Raw genomic sequence first — 23,325 nt, forward strand, 5'->3', positions numbered from 1 at the left:
ACACTCTTGAGGCAACTCACGTGGTTCCTTCAACAAATCATGGTGTACTGAACAGTGGGGAAGAGCAGGGGAACTCTAATTTAAACTTCAAGACACTCCAAAGACAAAACCAAATACACTGTGTAGACCTAGTCTCGACAGAGACTCAAACAAACCAAACATAAAATTCAACAAATTTTGGAAACAATTGGGAAATTTTTAAAAGGACCGGATAATAGAAATTAAGAAAATAATGATTGTTATATGGTTATTAAAGCTGGATTACAGGTGGATGGAGGTTCATGACATATTTTCTCTATTTCTGCGAAGACTTCAAACTTCTTGTACTAATTAATAAACCACCCTTTCAAAAACTGCTCAATACATATAATTGACAAGTTTATTATCAAGAAACTTCAGTAGGTTTTTTAAAAGACTGTGTTGGTTTTACAAGACTGAAAGATGACAATCCATGACAGGACAAATATAAACAAGGATAATTAAAATGTTAAATACCATCTAAATTAAAAGACCAGAATTCAAATTGTTAATTATAATCTTTGTGTCTTGTTAGAATCAGCTGTACAGTTACCCTTCATGATATTCACCTCACCAACTCATGAAGACTACAAAGCCTCACTACAAACTCAATTACATAATTTACAATAATCAATGAGTTTTTTGCACTTAAGCATGCACTGTCACAGAAAGCACAAAATCTTATATACAGGGATGTTTTGTTTCTTTAAAACGTATCTCAAGCATCGTTTAAAGTGCGAGTTACAAATATGCTGTATCCTTTAAGAAAAAGGCTTCCAAAGGAAGTATGAGACAGCTATACGATACTGTCAAGAGTGGTTATATAACTAACCGAAGGAAACCCAGCAGTACCCTGCTAAGTCTGTTTTATTGTGGCAACCTTCTCCTTTGTAGCTGAGTTCTTAGCTCTTACTGTATTACCAGCCAAACATGTATTCCATTGCTTTGGATACAAGACTTTCATCTTTTTTTGGCGTTTGTCTGTCAGAAATAACCTATTAAAAAAAACACACACAATTGTAAGGTTATGGTTTCTTTAGTATCACAGTCAATTCTTCAGTTAACGGCTAATTTAAAAATGCCAAACACTAAAGTGGATTTGCAGCAATAAATTGTATATTTAAAAATTAAAATATAGGCTTAGTTAGAACATCCTTATGCTTTTAAGAATAACAAAATTGTATTCCTTTGGCAAGGCAAATTACATCTGCTCCTTAAATTAGTAAACTGAACAAACAACACAAAAGCTAAAAGAGATAAGGACTTTAAAATACTGGTTTTAATAAAAAAAAAAACGAAAGGGAAAAATTAAACCAGTTTCTAGAATGATCCCCAAATTTCAAGGGAAGTCAAACTGCCTTACTAAAGTGTTTCATCTGCTAATCTCAGGACCTGTGTCTGCAGCTAGGCAAGTTCAGAACTCCTGGCTAATTAAGCAGGCGACAATAACATACGGAATGACAGTCATAATACTTCTAGCATTCTTCAATGAATATAATGAACTTTTCCTTTAAGCTTTTTTGAAATGAGAAGTTTTGAAATGGGGACTGGTCAATGTTTTCTTTTGATAACCAAAGCTACTTCCAACCAGAGGTTCTTCATTTGCGACACCATCAAATTTAGTTATCAGTTTAATAGGGATTTAACATTCCCTCATGCCAGAGACATCCATAAGAGAAACTTTTTATGTATGCAACATACCTTAGAAAAAACTAAACTAATTAACTCTCAAAATGTTTTTTAAAATGGCAAAGAATTATTTTAAAAATTCAAGATAAATTTCCAACTGGCTAAAATTCTAATTTTTAAAATAGGAAATTTAAAAATGCAAAGTTTATAGGTTTCATCAAGCCAATCAACTTCAGTAGGAAATATTTAATGGCATACAAATCAATCCAATGAAAAAGTTAAACATGCTAAGCATTGCAGCCTTTAAAGTATATTCTTTTACCCAATCTTTAAAATACCTGATAGTCACTAGTAGAAGCTTTGTATGCTGTAGCAAGAGGTCTCATGGTAGAAATCCTAGGAGTACTTCCAGGTTGGGTTGGTGTACCTAAGGTTTTGATTGGTGGTGTAAAGGCAACAGATGGAGATGATAAAGCACACCTGTCACTGTTTTCCATAACGCTCTAGAGAAATAAAGACAAAGAACTTCTCTGTTTATTAACATAATACATATCATCCACTATTACATCCTACTTACAAAGAAAACTTCATTAAAAGTAGCGTACTTTATTTAATTAAACTTTCAAATAACTTTAGGCTTGATAAAACAATATGTGCTTCTTAGCTAGCATATGAGATCTAATGCTCAACCAGAAATCTCACTTGAATGACCTCAAATATCCTCAAGAAAACTACAGACTATCAAGAGTAAGAATCTCCTAACAAACACTACGGAAAATCAGTAAGAAAAAAAAAAGAATTCTTAGGGAAACTGAGGGGTGTGGGGCATCAAAGTCCAGTGCTTTTTAGTATCCAGTAAACCCAAATTTTCCTCTAGCCTCTGCAAACATCTGCTACAGCACAACGTAATAATTACACAACTACTCAGTAATCCTAGATTATGATAACAGGAGCCATGTCTGCTTCGTGCACTAGTGTGTATACATAAGTCCCTAGCACAGTGCCTGGTAGGTAGCAGAAGTTCACATAGATTTACTTAAAGAATGATCATGATTTTACAAGCCACGAAGTTTAAATTGTGCCCAGTATTATTTTAGCAGTATACAAATATATAATAATATTTAAATATTTTAAGGTAGAAATGACTAATAAAAAGCTTCAGCTTTTAGAAGTTAACCCTCAGTTACCATTCATATAACATATTTCATTCTGAAATAGCACCACGCCTTTGAGGTAAAGAATTTGATGTTGCTTTGCACAAAAAAGGGAATGGGTTAAAAGTTAAAAGACCTAGAATGCAGGCTTCACCTTAACAACTCTGGGAAAGTTACCTAATTCCTCTTGGCCTCTTTATCTGTAGAGTGAAGGGGTTGGGATGTATTACCTCTAAAGTCCTGTGACTAAATATCTTTGACTTACCATAAAAGAGTGCTGTAACATCATCCATCACATTTTTAAAAATAAGAGGCAAAGTGAAGCAAAGTGACATAACCACCAATGTTAGTACTCAGACTTGTGCACTGCATATAAATTAAACTATTTTCCTTACATCAGCAATAACTTACTTTATCTATACATGGTTTTACACCAATCATGATGGACTCTCCAAAAATTCTCCCATCTTTGCTTAAAGCTTTCCGGGCCTGCAGTTTAGATTGATAACGAATATGCATCCAATTTCCTGTGTTAGACATCTGCAAAAAATGAAGTTTTCTCTTAAATTAAAATACAAAGTATATAAAATTTAAACTTAATGAGTTCTATTAGAAAACAGAAACATATGAAATAAATCTGCTTCCACTTTTTATTTGATGCCCTGTAAAAAGCTGTATACTAGGATTCAACAAAAATCCTATTAAACAATTTCAATACATTTCAATAGTTCTCAAATCTCTTATATAAAAAATATGTGACAAATATTCTCTGAAAGCAAAGTAATTCTCATAAGATAATGTTTCTTATAAAAAGGTCTTATCAAGACTTGCTATGAAATTTTTTAAAAACTGTATTCATCGGGCTTCCCTGGTGGTGCAGTGGTTGAGAATCTGCCTGCTAATGCAGGGGACACGGGTTCGAGCCCTGGTCTGGGAAGATCCCACATGCCTCGGAGCAACTGGGCCCGTGAGCCACAATTACTGAGCCTGCGCGTCTGGAGCCTGTGTTCCGCAACAAGAGAGGCCGCGATAGTGAGAGGCCCACGCACCGTGATGAAGAGTGACCCCCGCTTGCTGCAACTAGAGAAAGCCCTCGCACAGAAACGAAGACCCAACACAGCCAAAAATAAATAAATAAATAAATAAATAACAAAAGTGATTGTTAAAAAAAAACTGTATTCATCAATCTGATTTTGTGTAGGAGTTAAGTCAATTTCTACTAATAGAAAAAAGATTTGTTATTTATAACTTGCAAGCTAAAAAAGCTCTAAGAACTCTAAGTCGGAAACATCTCCCTTTTGCTTTATCCCCAATAAAACAAGCTCAAATTGGAAAACTTGGCATGATCTTTTTTAAGAGACTGTGAAATATTTTTAAAAGGGGGAAGCCTGAAAACTCTCACTCTCTTGCTTCTCTCTTTATCCCTTTTTATCAAATACTACGCAACTACCAGCCTTCCAAACTCCAAAAGATAGATACATCCTATGAAAACCTTAAAAAAAAAAAGAAAAATTTTTAAGTTTGGAAGAAAACCAGACAACATTCAGCAGCAAAGTTTTCCCTCAATTCACAGGTTATCTTTCCTCAGCCTAAATCTTGAAATGAAAAGAATTAAGACTTACCACATGTTTTAAGATATTTCCATACTGTGCAAATTGTAATAATATATAGGAAGCAGATGCTTGAGGAAACCTGGGGTTGGGGGGGACAAAAAATTGTCCGAAAAGTCAACTTCGATAACACAAATGCAAATTACCTTACAAGTGTTTCACGATAAACTCCCTGTAACTGTCTAGTACATTAATAAGAGACCCTGATCATCCTGTTTTCCCCTGTATTAGCTAAATCTATTCATTTGCCCATCACCCAAAAGCAAATTATGTTAAAATTAGTTTTGACTCAGCCACTTTTCTCCATCCCCAAATTCCACCTTCTACTCTCACTGTCATTATCATAATCCTTAGAAAAGTACTATGAAGTTACAGTTCTGTAAATAACTTATTTTACATGGGTGGGTGTGGGTGTGTGCGTGCGTGTGCGCACATGCATGAGAGAGAGAAAGGGAAATGTTGCGATATACTGCTATGGTTATTAAAGGGGAAAGAACTTTAAATTATATAGAATCATATCAATATATATTGAGCATGACCTGAAAATTAAGAAATGTATTCCTGAAACAAAAATAAAGTCAGAACCAGTATCAATGGTAAACAATCAATTAAAAGGATGGTTACCAAAATTTTAATAGACATATCTCTGTATGGGAAAATTTTAAGTGATTTTTACTTTCTTCTTTATAAAGTTCTATATGCTTTGAATATTACAATGAGATATAACTTTTATAGTCCAAATAATAAAGCTATTTTCAGCTTGAAAATCTGGAGTTTCCTTAACCAGTAACTTCAGTTATCTGGAGCTTGGATTAGAACCCTAAAGGAAAAAATGTAAGTCACAAAAATAAATGAGAAACTCCACACGTTAAAATCTATGTGACTAAAATACTCACTGCATTGAGGATTGGAAATTTATTTTATGTTACGTAAATTTGGATATAAGATTTCTAATCCCAAAGAAAAACAACAAATGACTCAGGGTGCCTACAAAGCAGAACTAAAAAAAAATTAAAACGAAAGGGAGAAATAATGGTTGCAAGTGATGCAGGCACTTGAGAAATAAAACATAATTCCAAGAGTCTAGGACCACTCTGAGTAGAAGCAGTCCAATATCCTGTCAAAGAATCACCCTACAACAATAAATGATATTTCATGATGACCCTGAGTCAGCAGGAAAAAGTTAAATTATCAAACAAGATATATAATGTATTTTAGATGTACTTCCCTATAGATAATCAAAATAAAATACTTTATCCCTTAGAAGAAAATGTTTCTGTTCTTGCAATTAAACTTATATGCAGGGTTACTGAAACATAAAACCAACAGAAAATAAATAGCTGGGAAAGTGTACATCTTAAAAATGAAGGGCTAACAGAAGTACTTCAAGTAATTTATCCAATTACTGAGGAATCTTAAAAGTGACACCATTACTACTGAACCTGAAAAACACTTGAGAGTGGACAGACACATTCAAAAACATACAGCCACTTACTTCACAAGAGAATACAAAAATTTAAACACATAAAAGGGAAGAAAAAAAAAGAAGCAGCAGCAGTCAGCCCAACTTCTCTGGACATATGGCTGAGCATGGGCTTTCTGGAGAACAAGGGAAAGCAATGACCCTGCTTATTACCTAAACAGAATCAGTAACAAAGAATCTCTCTGAAAGGTTACATAAAAAACAGGTGGCAATTACTGCCTTACAAGGGAGAAAAACTATCTGGGGGAAAAAGTGGGAAAGAAAACTTTTCACCATATTCTTACACATGCTTCTGAATTTTAAATAAATTGAATATATAAAGTCCACTAATATTTACTGTGCATTGTTCTTCCTTCAAGGAACTCATATGTTTTTATATTTTTTTAAACCCCAAAACTAAATACAGTAAGGTCCAGTAACAGTATGACACCACACTTTCAGAAACCAACCTTATGTAGTACAGTATAAACAATCACAGCCTGAAAATAAAAGACCTGGGTTTTTGATGAAGCTTTACTAATAACTAGATGTAAGCCTCTGAGTAAATCACTTAATCTGTCTATACCTCAGGTTTCTCATATATAAATGATGCAATATGATCTCTAAGACGCTTTAAAGTACTTTATTAGATCTAAAAATCTATCCAAATGCATCTAGGACTGTCATGCACAATTTCTATTAATATTCAATATTCTGTAGCTAGAAAATATCAACCCTGTGACACAGTATGCATATATATACAAATGAAATTCAATCTGTTAGTTCAAAACTGGTTAAGCCCAATATAAGCATAGACACAGTCACAACAAAGAGAGAAAGGAGCTTCCTAAGTCTAAAGGGACAACCCTCTTCCAATATCCAGCAAATATGCTGAAGAGAAGATAATCTGAGAAGAGGCATACAGATAAATGATGGAAAAACTATTAAAAATCAAACATTACTTAATAATACACATGCTGAAATGTCAAGGTAGTTATGTACTGATGTCTGCAACTTACTCTGAAATATACCAACAACAAAAAAGATGAATTAATGGTAGATAAAACAAATATAGCTAACTGTTAACAACTGCAGAATCTAGGTGATGGGTATATATGGGTGTTTGCTGTGCAATTGTTTTAGTTTTTTTATATGTTTGATAATACTCATTAGAAAATGTTAAGGCTTTTTTTTTTTTAAGTAAATAATCTAGAAACCTTACCCGAACACAGTCACCCAAGTGTCATCGAGGTGATCTTCAGATGTCAAAGAATCTCCTTGAGTATAAAAAGGATCCAACTGGGCAGGAGATAATGTTGTCTTTCGTGGTTGACCAATGTTTGCTGGACTAAACATACTTTGCCCTATATTAGTATATTTAGTAAGTTAGTTACCAATATAAACATCTTGATTTAAAATATCAAAGCTTTAGTTTTAAATGGAAAAGTATATTAAAAGTTGGCAATTCCATAAATAATTCAAAATACACACTATAATCAAATGATAATTATACACTACCACACAATTTGAGAGGAAGTCATTAAAATTTGAGCATAATTTATGATTTTGCAAATGTTTTATTATTTATTATAAATTTGCTAAATGTTTTATTAATTTCCAGTTAAGCCTACAGCAGAAGGATCTCCAGTCAACCTCAAGGACTTCTGTTGGACTCATATTCCAAACCTACCATTTTCATTATGACACCTCTGCCTTAAAAAGATTCAGTAACTCCTCATTACACACAAAACAAAATCCAAATGTCTTGGTTGGTCTCCACAATATAGTTCCAACCTTATTTTTTCAATATACCCCTAAACAGTATCTACCCTAGTCCCTAAGATGTGAACGCAGTTTTCTTTTACTCAGGTCATTTCTATCTGAAATGTCTGATTCTGTTCTTTCTTTTCTTATTCTTCAACAATAATTACCAATTAATGAGTACTTCACGTCCACCATGTCAAGCTAAACACTTTACGTGTTCATTTTATCTCAGAGGCTCTGTCCTACTGAGACCACACATTTCTGAGAAGCAGAGACTATTTCTTTTCATCTTTGGAGTAGTAATAATGATTCATATACAAGAAATATTTTTTCAGCACTTAAATGTACACCAAGCATTATTCTAGGTATTAAAGATACAGTAATGAACAAGTTAGACCAAAGGGGGAAAAAATCTCTAATAGAGCTTAAATTCTAGTGGAAGAAAGACAAGTCAATACCTAGTATGTTAGAAAACAGAAAATCTTACAGGAAAAAAATAATAACAAAGCAGAGAAGGGTGAAAAGGAACATGTATATACATAAGGGTTAATATCCAAAATATATAAGAAACTCATACAATAGCAAAAAACAAACAAAAAAACAAAAACAAAATCAATCCAATAAAAAATTGGGCAGAGGAACTAAATACACTTTTTTCCAAAGACATACAAATATCCAAAGAAAATGAAAACAGGATCTCAGATATCTGCACTCCCATATTCAATGAAGCACTATTCACAAGAGCCAAGATATGGATACAACCTAAAGGTCCATTAATAGAGGAATGGATAAAGAAGATGTGGCACGTATATACAATGGAATGTTATTCAGCCATGAAAAAGAAGGAAGTCCTGCCATTTCCTACAGTATGGATGGATGTTGAGGGCATGATGTTCATGATGATAAGTGAAAGAAGTCAGACAGAAAAAGACAAATACTCTATCACCTCACTTATATGTGGAATGTAAAAAAGGCAGAACTCACAGAAGGAGTAGACTTGTGGCTACCAGGGGCTGGAGGCTGGGGGATATGGGGAGTTATTGGTCAAAGGGTACAAATGTCCAGTCATAAGATGAATAAGTTCTGGGGATCTAAAGTACAGCATGGTGATTACCTCTAATAATACTGTATTATATACTTAAAAGCTGCTAAGAGAGTAGATCTAAAGGTTCACACCACAAGAAAAGAAATGGTAATTAAGTGACATGATGAAAAATGTCAGCTAAGACACTATGGTCATTTTGTAATATCAAAATGACCACAGTGTGTATCAAATCAACACACTGTATACTTTAAACTTACACAATGTCACAATGTCAATTATATCTCATTAACTCTAATAAATGTTAGTTTCCCTTTATTATATCCATAAATTAACCTGTAACAGAAGACTTACATGTTACTCCAAGAATCAAATGAAACTTTAGGTAGACAAGAACTCACAAAAGTTAACTGTTTTAATATATAACTTCAATACTATAAATGATGCACTTGGTACAATTATTCTTTTGCATCAACAGCACAAATATATTCAGTCAAACCTAAAATAAAAGACTTCCAGGAATGATGTCCATTCTCTTGCCTCCGAACAGTACCAAACCAAAACTACACTCTCAACAGAATTAAAAGCCAAAGGCATCAATCAAGTAAAAACTACAATGCAACAATGTGAGTCTAACTAAAGAGGAAAAATATGGTCATCTAAGGATTTCAAAATTCTTAATTCTTTATGCCATACAACTTGAATCCCTTTACTTCATCTGGAGTCAAATTTAGAGACCAGAATTAATCTAATTTAACCCATTAATGCAGCCTTTCCTTAAGGAAAAAAAAAAAATACATTTCAGATCACCTCAGATCTACTAGGCTTATTAAAGAATCTATTTAATTCAAAACACTATCCTAGACCCTACTAGAAAACAAAGATGCTCAAAACTGACTGCTTATGTTCAGTTGTCGAGTAACCAGGCAAAAAAGAATTTAGCAATGAGAAACAAATATTCAAATATTTTTACAATAGTAATCAAGCAAAATAAAGTATGTAACAGTTATTAACTCTAGAGAAAACAAAAAGCTATACAAGAAGGACATGGAATCCTAGTACATTACATGGCCCAGTCTTATAGATTTATCTAATTTTAAAATTGAGCTCATGCTTAAAAGAGACAATACGAAGTAAATAACTGAAAAGAATGTCAAACTGCATACATGCTATAATACATCTAGCAATTTTTCTTTTTCCTAGCAATTCTTCTTTTCCTCATCACCACGGATGCATTTAATAGGTACAAAACATTTCTAAAATGACGCTGATTTAAAATGAAACACCCCACTTTGACAAGTGTCTGCTAATCAACCAACTTATCAACTACCCCTTTAGGAAATAAGGAGAAGCACGCAAAAGATAAGCTTAAATAAGTTTAGTTCTTACTACAAAGACATGCCTTTAACACAAAAAGATAGTAAAAGGCATTCTAGTATAAAACCTAAAGCCAATTCAAAATTTTTATGTCCTGCATTACCATTAAGAAGGTACAGTTTAGTTCTGCTACATCATGTAATAACCTTCAAGCAAGAAATTAAATGGAAGTCTCAAAATGAGACTACCATTATTACTTTTAAAAATAAAACAAATCAAAATTAAGTCTCAAACGAATAAGCAATCTAATTTTTGCCCTGTCAACTACTCTGAAAAACATAATTACTTATACATAATCTAAAACTATTTACATACCTTTAGCATAATTGCCCCCCACCTTGTTAATGTTTCATTGCTCCACTGATTTTACTTCCTTTCAATCAGACTTCTGGTACTCACATGCAATGCTTTATAAGATGAAAATAAAGTGTGCCTAGCAAACCACATCAAATTGAACTGTAATGTGTCTCCCTTTATAAATCACTACTCAGTCTTCTTAAGATCAGACTGAAGCGGAGGGCAAAAGAACTTATTACCCTTTATGAAAATGTCTTCAATTAAAGACCAGATTCAATTATTTCAAAATAGAAAACTAACCTAAATGAAAATAAAAGAGATAAAAAGAGAAGGAATTTTAAACAGATACTTGGCATATGAAACTTGGGAGAAAAAGAGGTTCCTGGCAGTGTTGTTACCTTCTTACCATGAAACAATGTAGCACAATGTATAATAAAGAACTTGGCCTCAGCCCAGAGAGATGTCTGGCCTTTGTCAGGTTCCTGGGAGACAACCTCTAAACCCTAGGAATTTCCCCAGCAACAGGAGTGTTTTCATTACTCGTGGCAGACCCCCTCAACCTCAAGAGCACCTGATAGTTTATGATAACAAAATGACTCCTGGTGAGGGTAGGTCACGCCATAAGGACCAACCATGAAGACCATCCATGTTATAAAAAAGGTCACCTCTGAGCAGGAGGGATGGAGACTGAGTTTAGCCACTTGATCAGTGATTCAATCAGTCATTTGTATGTCATGAAACGCCAGTGAAAACTCAGGACATGGAGGCTCCAGTGAGCTCCCTACTTGCCAATACGCTGTGCGTAGTGCCATATATCAATGCCAGGAGGGTAACACGTCACGGAAGTTCTTGTTTTCAGCCTACGTATCTCTTTCTTTAGGTGGTTCTAATTTGTCTGCTTTCTCTATAATAAAACTGTAACCATAAGTATAGCACTTTCAGTGGGTCCTGAGTCTTTCCAGTGAATTATCTAACCTTAGAGTGGGCTTGGGAAAGCTTGAATTTGCAGCCAGCAGGTCTGAAGTGAGGGTGGTCCTGGGGACCCCCAAACTTGCAGCTGGCACCTGAAGAGAGAGCAATCTTGTAGGGACTATTTCCTTAGACTCTTCAGTTTGACAAACTCTTTGTACCCAGAATAATATTGAACAATGAATACAACAATAACCAAAACAATATGGCAAACTGAACACTTGTATTCATCTCTAATCCCTGTCAGACACCTAATGACAGTCAATCTAGAAAGTCCCAGGCTTTGGAGACCACAGAAACTGTGAAAGGTGTGAAAGAGGCTCCTGGTTGAAATCAAGGAAAACTAGTTTAAGAGTGTATAATATGGGATGAAATGGCAAGCCCTTCCTCATCTTACCCAGCCGCTCCACCCCCAAGAGACCAAGGCTTTAGTCCCTGAGGAAAAGGAATCTCAATGGCTCAGGGCTCAGTGGGTCCCAGTCACAGTGGAGAAAAACTATGTAAGAGAATAAGTGAAAATCTGCATAGTGAAAAGAAGACTTCTCCTAGGGTGTGGAAAAAAGGGAACCCTCCTACACTGTTGGTGGGAATGTAAACTGGTACAGCCACTATGGAGAAAAGTATGAAGGTTCCTTAAAAAACTAAAAATAGAGTTACCATATGACCCAGCAATTCCACCCTTAGGCATATATCCAGAGAAACCCAGAATTCAAAAGGATGCATGCACCCCAATGTTCCTTGCAGCACTATTTACAATAGCCAAGACATGGAAGCAACCTAAATGCCCACTGACAGAGGAATGGATAAAAAAGATGTGGTACATATATACAATGGAATATTACGTAGCCATAAAAAGGAATGAAATAGTGCCATTTACAGAGACGTGGATGGACCCAGAGATTGTCATACAAAGTGAAGTAAGTCAGAAAGAGAAAAACAAATATTGTATAATATCACTTACACTTACAATCTAGAAAAATGGTACAGATGAACTTATTTGCAAAGCAGAAATAGAGTCACAGATGTAGAGAACAAACTTATGGTTACCAAGGGGAGAATGGGGGGAGTGGTATGAATTGGAAGATTGGGATTGACATATACACACTACTACGTATAAAATAGATAACTAATGAGAACCTACTGTATAGCACAGGGAACTCTACTCAGTGCTCTGTGGTGACCTAAATGGGAAAGAAATCTAAAAAAGAGTGGATATATGTATACGTATAACTGATTCACTTTGCTGCACAGCAGAAACTAACACAACATTGTAAAGCAACTATACTCCAATAAAGATTAAAAAAATTTTTTTAATTTTAAAAATTAAAAAAAAAAAAAGAAGACGTCTCCCTTTCTATATTCAGAACACCAGCTTAGACATTAAGACTGAATATTACAGAATTCTTCTTTGGGAAACTTAAGAGAAAGACCTATATATGCTAAAATCAGAGATTTTTCCAAACAAAAAATCTACCTAACTGTCCAATCCTCCTACAGTGAAGCCCAAAAAGAGACAAAACAGCCTCTCTCCACCAATTTCCCCCTTCCTACCACTGTTAATACACATACACACACAGATTCCAAGTAGCTTTTTAGTGCCCCATTTCACCAAGAAAGGCAGAAGAGGTGAAAAAAAAAAAAGAGAGAGAGAAAAAAAAAAGAACTAGAAGGAAACAGACAATATGAGCAGGAATAAAAGACCACATGAACCTCACTGATAAGTTATTTTACCCATGAAACAAGAAAAGGATGCTACATTTTAAGTACATTAAGAGAGCAACAACAAAAAAGGTTACTGGAAATTAAAATTAAATTATTAGCTGTGTTTGAAATTGAGATTGTGGACATCTTTCAGAAAGTAGAATACAGATATAAAAGGCACTCTCACAGAGAAAAAGGAGAAATTTAGAAATCTTTGCAGTGCTCACAAACAGAAGAAATTCCAGAAAGAGGGAACAGACAAAACAGAGAGAAAGCTATTATCAAATACAGGGAAGGTTCCCAGAACTCAGGGTAAGTGTCTTGATTTAAAGGATCCACCAATTCCCCAGAAAAATATATGGAAGTCCCAGACCAAGGCACATTTGTGAAACTGAAAACACTAACCCTACAGAGATCTTAAATTTTTTGAAACCAATCCCCATACAACAACTCAGGAATCATCACTACAGATGACTTCTGCAGAACACTAGAAGCTAGAAGGCAAAGAAATAATGCCTCCAAAATTCCAACCTAGAACTCTACACTTGGTTAAACTAGCAATCCATTTTAAGGGAGATAAAAAGCATTTCAAACTTAAGGTCTTAAATTTAATTTCCCATGCAAGCTTTCTCAGAAAGCTACTCATATATGTTCTTCACCAAAATCAGGAAATAAACTAAGAAGAAAACATGTTAACTAGGAAAAACATCTCAACTCTAGAAACTTGCTAAGGCAAGTCCTAAGATGATAGCTGTACATCATGCTGATATAGGAAACAGCCAAAAAAGAAGCTGAGAATGAGAAGTTCTCAGTTTAAAACAAAACAAAGATGTGTTTGAAACTATGTTTGAGCATTTTTAAAAAGATAGATATGTATCATAGCAGCAGAATATTTGCTTAAAATATGAGCAAATGGCACACAGAAAAATTAGACAAATGGAAAAAAGAAACAATTATTAACTAACAAAAAATTAAAATTTTACAGGAAGAATAAATTATAATAATACTACTTGGTGCAAAACTAAACAGTGCTTACATAATCATAATAATACACTGACAAAGGAATAAAGTTTGATATATTTTAATTATATTCAGATAAGGTAATTGAAGATAATTATATCTTATCTCCCCTACATTAAGATAAATATAGCAATATTAAAAATGAAAATAAAGAATTAGCAATAGGACTTCCCTGGTGGCTCAGTGGTTAAGAATCCGCCTGCCAATGCAAGGGACATGGATTCAAGCCCTGGTCCGGGAAGATCCCACATGCTGCAGAGCCACTAAGCCCGTGTGCCACAACTACTGAGCCTGCGCTCTAGAGCCTGTGAGCCACAACTACTGAGCCCACGTGCCTAGAGCCCGTGCTCTGCAACAAGAGAAGCCACCGCAATGAGAAGACTTCGCACCACAATGAAGAGTAGCCCCCGATCACCACAACTAGAGAAAGCCCACATGAAGCAACGAAGACCCAACGCAGCCAAAAATAAATAAATTTTTTTAAAAAACACCAAAAAAAAAAAAAAAAAGAATTAGCAATATAATCATATACAGCTGACTAAGTAATGGCCCTCCAAGATGACTACATCCTAATCCCTGGAACCTATAAATATTACCTTATATAGCAAAAGAGATTTTGCATTTATGATTAAGGATCCTGAGATGGGAAAATTAACCAGGATTATTCAGGTGGACCCCCAAGATATCCACTACTGTCCTTACAAGAGAGGTGATGTGATGATGGAAAGAGACTGGAGTGATTCAATATACTTTGAAGATGAAAGAAGGGGCCACAAACCAAAGAATATAGGTAGCCACTAGGAACTGGAAAAAACAAAACAAAAAACAGCAGGGAAATGGATTCTCTCTAGGGCCTCCAGAAGGAACCAGTCTTATCAACACCTGACTTTAGCCCAGTGAAATTGATTTTGGACCTCTGACTTCTAGAACTATAAGAGAATAAATCCGAGTTGTTTTAAGCCACTAAATTCATGGTAATATGTCACAGTGACAACAGAAAGCTAATACAGCATCTCATTTAGTTAAGTGGAGGTAAATTCCAAAAGGAATAGCTCTAAGATCTGGACTGGCTAGTTGTGAGGAATAAAGCTAAAGACTGCTGCATTTCATTATAAGTATTTAAGTACTATTTGATTTTTTAAAACAATCTGCATTTATTCTTTTGACTAAAATATAAAATATTATCCCACCAAAATCAGAGACCAATAAATGGCACTATGGCTAGTCTGGCATGAAACTAAATAAATTTTGGTGACTAATTTTAAAAACTTTATGTGGTAGGCAGAAAATGGTCCCCCAAAGATGTCCATGTCCTAATACCCAGAAGCTGTGAATACGTTACATTACATGGTAAAGAAGAATTAAGGATGCTATGGAATTAAGATTGCTAATCATCTCATCTTAAACAAGAAGATTATGCTGGATTCACAGAGTGAACCCAACACAATCACAAGGATCCATAAATGGGGAGGGAAAAGAATGATGTGAAATAAAGACTCAATTAGCCATCGCAGGCATTGAAGATGGTAGGGAGCCAGGAGCCAAGAAATATGGGCAGCTTCTAGAAGCTGGAAAAGAGGAAAAAAACCCAAGATTCTCCCGTAGAGCCTCCAGAAAAGAATGAAGCCTACTAATACCTTGATTTTAGCCCACTGAGACCCATTCCAGACTTCTAGCTTCCAGAATTTTAAGATAATAAATTTGAGTTGTTTTAAGCCACTATAATCTGTGATAATTTGTTTCAGCAGCAATAAGAAACCAATATAATCTAGATTAAGGCTAGTGGTGACTCAGTATTATCAAAGAAAAACTACGCCATGCCAAGTTGGACACAAATATTCCAATCGTCATTTGGTTTTGGGATGTCATTGCCTCAAAACACAATATACATACATGAGTTTCCTCTGTCTGTTGTGACAAACTACCACAAACTGGGTGGCTTAAAACAACAGAAATTTATTCTCCCACAGTTCTGGAGGCCAGAAGTCCAAGAATAAGTTTTCAGCAGAGTCAAACGCCTGTTGAAGGCACTAAGAAATAATTCATTGCTGGCCCCTGTAGCTTCTGGTGACACTGGTAAGTTTTAGTGTTCATTGGCTTATGGCTACTACACCAAAGTTTGCCTCACTTCATATCACCTTCTCTTCTGTGTCTTTCCTGTTTGTGTCAAATTTCCCTGTGCCTCTAAGAACACTTGTGATTGGATTTAGGGCCCATCCAGGTAATTACCAGGATTATCTTCCCCTCTTTTCCTCTCTCCTTAACTCACTAAACTGTCCTTGAGAGCTACCCTTCTCAAGATCCTTAACTTAATCATGTTTTGGCCACATAAGCAATATTCAAGGTTCCAGGAGTTAGAATGTGAACATATCATTTTGGGGGCCACCATTCAACTCACAACTTACATCCATCAATCTGTTCAGTCAACCAACATTTACTGAGGTCCCTTTATACCCAGCTCTGTCACAGGTAAACAATTAAGATATACAGAAGGAATCTCTGCCCTTTAGATCATAACCCAGTAATGGAGAAAGATAAGAACCTAGCAGAGAGAGCTTTATAGGAGCACATACAAGGAACAGCTAACCCAGATGAGAAAAAGAAGTGTCAGGGAAAGGTTCCTCACAGATAAATTAGTTCTTTATCTGCCTTCTGGGAACACTATCAGAATTCTGAGTTCCTGGCATCAACAAAAGCAGCCAAAAACTGCTATAATCTAAATATCACACTTACCCCATTAATAATATGCTAACACAAATAAGGATTCTAGTTCAGTACATATAAGTGGTATGCCACCTGAGAAGAGAGCTGATAGATAAATGAAAGAACTTCTCAAGAAAAAAAAAATTTTAATTAAAAATAAGATGAGGGCTTCCCTGGTGGCGCAGTGGTTGAGGATCTGCCTGCCAATGCAGGGGACACGGGTTCGAGCCCTGGTCGGGGAAGATCCCACATGCCGCGGAGCAACTAAGCCCGTGAGCCACAATTACTGAGCCTGCGCGTCTGGAGCCTGTGCTCCGCAACAAGAGAGGCCGCGATAATGAGAGGCCTGCGCACCGCGATGAAGAGTGGCCCCCACTTGCCACAACTAGAGAAAGCCCTCACACAGAAACGAAGACCCAACACAGCCATAAATAAATAAATAAATAAAAATTAAAAAAAAAAAACTTTAAAAAGAATATCACCAAACATTCCGAGAAGCAACTGGCCCTGAATCTGATCAGGGACCACTTCTAATCTCTTTCAAAAAAAAAAAAAAAAGCCCACGGTTCAATTTAAAAAAAAAAAAAAAAGATGAAAGGTGGACCTTCAAGATGGCAGAGGAGTAAGATGTGGAGATCACCTTCCTCCCCACAAATATATCAAAAATATATCTACATGTGGAACAACTCCTACAGAACACCTACTGAACGCTGGCAGAAGACCTCAGACCTCCCAAAAGGCAAGAAACTCCCCACGTACCTGGGTAGGGCAAAAGAAAAAAGAAAAAACAGAGACAAAAGAATAGGGATGGGACCTGCACCTTGGGGAGGGAGCTGTGAAGGAGGAAAGGTTTCCACACACTAGGAAGCCCCTTCGCGGGCAGAGACTGCGGGTGGCAGAGGGGGGAAGCTTCGGAGCCACGGAGGAGAGCGCAGCCACAGGGGTGCGGAGGGCAAAGCGGAGAGATTCCCGCACAGAGGAGCGGTGCTGAGTAGCACTCACCGGCCCGAGAGGCTTGTCTGCTCACCAGCCACGGTGGGTGGGGGCTGGGAGCTGAGGCTCGGGCTTGGGAGGTCAGATCCCAGGGAGAGGACTGCGGTTGGCTGCGTGAACACAGCCTGAAGGGGGCCAGTGAGCCACAGCTAGCCGGGAGGGAGTCTGGGAAAAGTCTGGAGCTGCCTAAGAGGCAAACGACCATTGTTATGGAGCCTGCAAGGAGAGGGGATTCAGAGCACCGCCTAAATGAGCTCCAGAGACTGCATGAGCCACAGTTATCAGAGCAGACACCAGAGACGGGCATGAAATGCTAATGCTGCTGCTGCAGCCACCAAGAAGCCTGTGTGCAAGCACAGGTCACTACCCACACCCCCTCGGAAGCCTGTGCAGCCCGCCACTGCCAGGGTCCCGTGAGCCAGGGACAACTTCCCTGGGAGAACACATGGCGCGCCTCAGGCTGTGGTAATGTTACGGCCTCTGTTACTAACTACCTTACGCCTACACCCCCTGACCCCAGCCTGAATGAGCAACAGCCCCCTAATCAGCCCCTGCTTTAACCCTGTCCTGTCTGAGGAGGAACAGAAGCCTGAGGGCAACCTACACGCAGCGGTGGGGCCAAAACCAAAGCTAAAGCCCAGGAGCTGTGCAAACAAAGAAGAGAAAGGGAAATTTCTCCCAGCAGCCTCAGGAGCAGCAGATTAAATCCCCACAATCAACTTGAGGTACACTGTATCTGGGGAATACCTGAAGGTGCAACGAATCAACCCAAAATTAAGGCAGTGGACTTCGGGAGCAGCTGTACCCTTGGGGTTTGCTGTCTGCGACTGACTTGTTTCTGATTTTTATGTTTATCTTAGTATAGTTTTTACTTCTTGTTATCATTAGTGGATTTCTTTATTGCTTTGGTTGCTCTCTTCTTTTTTTTAATTACTTTTTTATTTTAATACTTTTAAAAAAATTGTTTATTTTAATTACTTTATTTTATTTACATATTTATTTATTCATTTATTTTCTTTCTCTTTTTCTCCCTTTTCTTCTGAGCCATGTGGCTGACAGGGTCTTGGTGCTCCGGCCTGGTGTCAGACCTGAGCCTCTGCGGTGGGAGAGCCAAGTTCAGGATACTGCACCACCAGAGACCTCCCGGCCCCATGTAATATCAATTGGCAAGAGCTCTCCCAGAGCTCTCCATCTCAACACTAAGACCCAGCTCCACCCAACAGCCAGCAAGCTCCAGTGCTGGACACCCCATGACAAATAACTAGCAAGACAGGAACACAACCCCCCACCCATTAGCAGAGAGGCTGCCTAAAATCATAATAAGGTCACAGACATCCCAAAACACACCACCTGACGCAGTCCTGCCCACCAGAAAGACAAGATCCATCCCCACCCACCAGAACACAGGCACCAGTCCCCTCCACCAGGAAGCCTACACAACCCACTGACCCAACCTTACCCACTGGGGGCAGACACCAGAAACGGGAACTATGAACCTACAGCCTGCAAAAAGGAGACCCCAAGCACAGAAAGTTAAGCAAAATGGGAAGACAGAGAAATATGCAGCAGATTAAGGAGCAAGGTAAAAACCCACCAGACCTAACATATAAACAGGAAATAGGCAGTCTACCTGGAAAAGAATTCAGAGTAATGATAGAAAAGATGATCCAAAATCTTGGAAACAGAACAGAGAAATTACAAGAAACGTTTAACAATGACCTAGGAGAACTAAAGAGCAAACAAACAATGATGAACAACACAATAAATGAAACTTAAAATTCTTTAGAAGGAATCAATAGCAGAATAACTGAGGCAGAAGAACGCATAAGTGACCTGGAAGATAAAATAGTGGCAATAACTACTGCAGAGCAGAATAAAGAAAAAAGAATGAAGAGAATTGAGGACAGTCTCAGAGATCTCTGGGACATTAAATGCACCAACATTCGAATTATAGGGGTCCCAGAAGAAGAAGAGAAAAAGAAAGGGACTGAAAAAATATTTGAAGAGATTATAATTGAAAACTTCCCTAACATGGGAAAGGAAATAGTCAATCAACTCCAGGAAGTGCAGAGAGTTCCATACAGGATAAATCCAAGGAAAAACATGCCAAGACACATATTAATCAAACTATCAAAAATTAAATACAAAGAAAAGATACTAAAAGCAGCAAGGGAAAAGCAAAAAATAACATACAAGGGAATCCCCATAAGGTTAACAGCTGATCTTTCAGCAGAAACTCTGCAAGCCAGAACGGAGTGGCAGGACATATTTAAAGTGATAAAAGGGAAAAACCTACAACCAAGATTACTCTACCCAGCAAGGATCTCATTCAGATTCGATGGAGACATTAAAACCTTTACAGACAAGCAAAAGCTAAGAGAATCCAGCATCACCAAACCAGCTTCACAAAAAATGCTAAAGAAACTTCTCTAGGCAGGAAACACAAGAGAAGGAAAAGACCTACAATAACAAACCCAAAACAATTAAGAAAATGGTAATAGGAACATACATATCAATAATTACCTTAAATGTAAATGGATTAAGTGCTCCAACCAAAAGACACAGACTGGCTGAATGGATACAAAAACAAGACCCATATATATGCTGTCTACAAGAGACCCACTTCAGACCTAGGGACATATACAGACTGAAAGTGAGGGAATGGAAAATGATATTCCATGCAAATGGAAATCAAAAGAAAGCTGGAGTAGCAATTCTCTTATCAGACAAAATAGACTTTAAAATAAAGACTATTACAAGAGACAAAGAATGGCACTACATAATGACCAAAGGATCAATCCAAGAAGAAGATATTATAATTGTAAATATTTATGCACCCAACATAGGAGCACCACAATACATAAGGCAAACGCTAACAGCCATAAAGAGGAAATCGACAGTAACACAATCATAGTAGGGAACTTTAACACCCCACTTTCACCAATAGACAGATAATACAAAATGAAAATAAATAAGGAAACACAAGCTTTAAATGACACATTAAACAAGATGGACTTAATTGATATTTATAGGACATTCCATCCAAAAACAATAGAACACACTTTCTTCTCAAGTGCTCATGGAACATTCTCCAGGATAGATCATACCTTGGGTCACAAATCAAGCCTAGGTAAATTCAAGAAAATTGAAATCGTATCAAGTATCTTTTCTGACCACAACGCTATGAGACTAGATACCAATTACAGGAAGAAAACTATTAGAAATACAAACACATGGAGACTAAACAATACACTACTAAATAACCAAGAGATCACTGAAGAAATCAAAGAGGAAATCAAAAAATACCTAAAAACAGATGACAATGAAAACACTACGACCCAAAACCTATGGGATACAGCAAAAGCAGTTCTAAGAGGGAAGTTTATAGCAATACAATCCTACCTCAAGAAACAAGAAACATCTCAAATAAATAACCTAACCTTACACTTAAAGCAATTAGAGAAAGAAGAACAAAAAAACCCCAAAGTCAGCAGGAGGAAAGAAATCATAAAGATCAGATCAGAAATAAATGAAAAAGAAATGAAGGAAACAATAGCAAAGATCAATAAAACTAAAAGCTGGTTCTTTGAGAAGATACACAAAATTGATAAACCACTAGCCAGACTCATCAAGAAAAAAAAAAAAAGAGAAGACTCAAATAGATTCAACAGAATTAGAAATGAAAAAGTAGAAGTAACAACTGACACTGCAGAAATACAAAGGATCATGAGAGATTACTACAAGCAACTCTATGCCAATAAAATGGACAACCTGGAAGAAATGGACAAATTCTTAGAAAAGCACAACCTTCCGAGGCTGAACCTGGAAGAAACAGAAAATGTAAACAGACCAATCACAAGCACTGAAATGGAAACTGATTAAAAATCTTCCCACAAACAAAAGGCCAGGACCAGATGGCTTCACAGGCAAATTCTATCACACATTTAGAGAAGAGCTAACACTTATCCTTCTGAAACTCTCAAAAAACATAGCAGAAGGAGGAACACTCCCAAACTCATTCTATGAGGCCACCATCACCCTGATACCAAAACCACTACAGACCAATATCACTGATGAACACAGATGCAAAAATCCTCAACAAAACAGTAGCAAACAGAATCCAACAGCACATTAAAAAGATCATACACCATGATCAAGTGGAGTTTATGCTAGGAATGTAAGCATTCTTCAATATACGTAAATCAATGTGATACACCATATTAACAAACTGAAAGATGAAAAACATATGATAATCTCAATAGATGCAGAAAAAGCTTTTGACAAAATTCAACACCCATTTATGATAAAAACTCTTCAGAAACTAGGCACATAGGGTACTTACCTCAACATAATAAAGGCCATATATGACAAACCCACAGACAGCATGGTTCTCAATGGTGAAAAACTGAAACCATTTCCTCTAAAATCAGGAACAAGACAAGGATGCCCACTCTCACCACTATTATTCAACATAGTTTTGGAAGTTTTAGCCACAGCAATCAGAGAAGAAAAAGAAATAAAAGGAGACCAAATCAGAAAAGAAGTAAAGCTGTCACTGTTTGCAGGTGACATGATACTATACATAGAGAATCCTAAAGATGGTACTAGAAAACTACTAGAGTTAATCAATGAATTTGATAAAGTTGCAGGATACAAAATCAATGCACAGAAATCTCTTGCATTCCTATACACTGATGATGAAAAATCTGAAAGAGAAATTAAGGAAACACTCCCATTTACCACTGTAACAAAAAGAATAAAATACCTAGGAATAAACCTACTTAAGGAGACAAAACACCTGTATGCAGAAAACTATAAGACACTGATGAAAGAAATGAAAGATGATACAAATAGATGGAGAGATATATCATGTTCTTGGGTTGGAAGAATCAACATTTTGAAAATGACTATACTACCCAAAGCAATCTACATATTCAATGCAATCCCCATCAAACTACCAATGGCATTTTTCACAGAACTAGAACAAAAAATTTCACAATGTGTATGGAAACACAAAAGACCCTCAACAGCCAAAGCAATCTTGAGAAAGAAAAAACGGAGCTGGAGGAATCAGGCTCTGTTATTGAGACTATACTACAAAGCTACAATAATCAAGACAATATGGTACTGGCACAAAAACAAATATAGATCAGTGGAACAGGATAGAAAGCCCAGAGATAAACCCACACACACATGGTCACCTTATCTTTGATAAAGGAGGCAAGAATATACAATGGAGAAAAGACAGCCTCTTCAATAAGTGGGGCTGGGAAAACTGGACAGCTACATGTAAAAGAATGAAATTAGAACACTTCCTAACACCATACACAAAAAAAACCTCAAAATGGATTAAAGACCTAAATGTAAGGTCAGACACATAAAACCCTTAGAGGAAAACATAGGAAGAACACTCTTTGACATAAATCACAGCAAGATCCTTTTTGACCCACCTCCTAGAGAAATGGAAATAAAAACAAAAATAAACAAATGGGACTTAATGAAACTTAAAAGCTTTTACAGAGCAAAGTAAACCATAAACAAGACGAAAAGACAACCCTCAGAATGGGAGAAAATATCTGCAAATGA

The 23,325-nt window shown here is 36.6% G+C and overlaps 1 protein-coding gene across 9 annotated transcripts in view; it reads right to left on the reverse strand.

The window, feature by feature from the left end:
• Nucleotides 1–361: 361 nt before the first annotated feature.
• Nucleotides 362–23,325, reverse strand: part of NUP35 (nucleoporin 35) — a 36,629-nt gene continuing 13,665 nt past the window's right edge. For all 9 annotated transcript variants that reach the window (XM_082397600.1, XM_082397602.1, XM_082397605.1 and 6 more), the window contains 5 exons: nucleotides 7,096–7,237; nucleotides 4,424–4,493; nucleotides 3,213–3,341; nucleotides 1,986–2,150; nucleotides 362–1,013 (listed from right to left, as the gene is read on the reverse strand). In XM_082397600.1, coding sequence (XP_082253726.1) covers nucleotides 936–1,013; nucleotides 1,986–2,150; nucleotides 3,213–3,341; nucleotides 4,424–4,493; nucleotides 7,096–7,237 — 584 coding nt within the window. In that variant the 3' untranslated portion in view covers nucleotides 362–935. The remainder of the gene's footprint in view (nucleotides 1,014–1,985; nucleotides 2,151–3,212; nucleotides 3,342–4,423; nucleotides 4,494–7,095; nucleotides 7,238–23,325) is intronic.

The sequence above is a fragment of the Balaenoptera borealis genome (genome assembly GCF_965194805.1).
Source record: "Balaenoptera borealis genome assembly, chromosome: 6".
NCBI classification, from domain to species: Eukaryota; Metazoa; Chordata; class Mammalia; order Artiodactyla; family Balaenopteridae; genus Balaenoptera; species Balaenoptera borealis.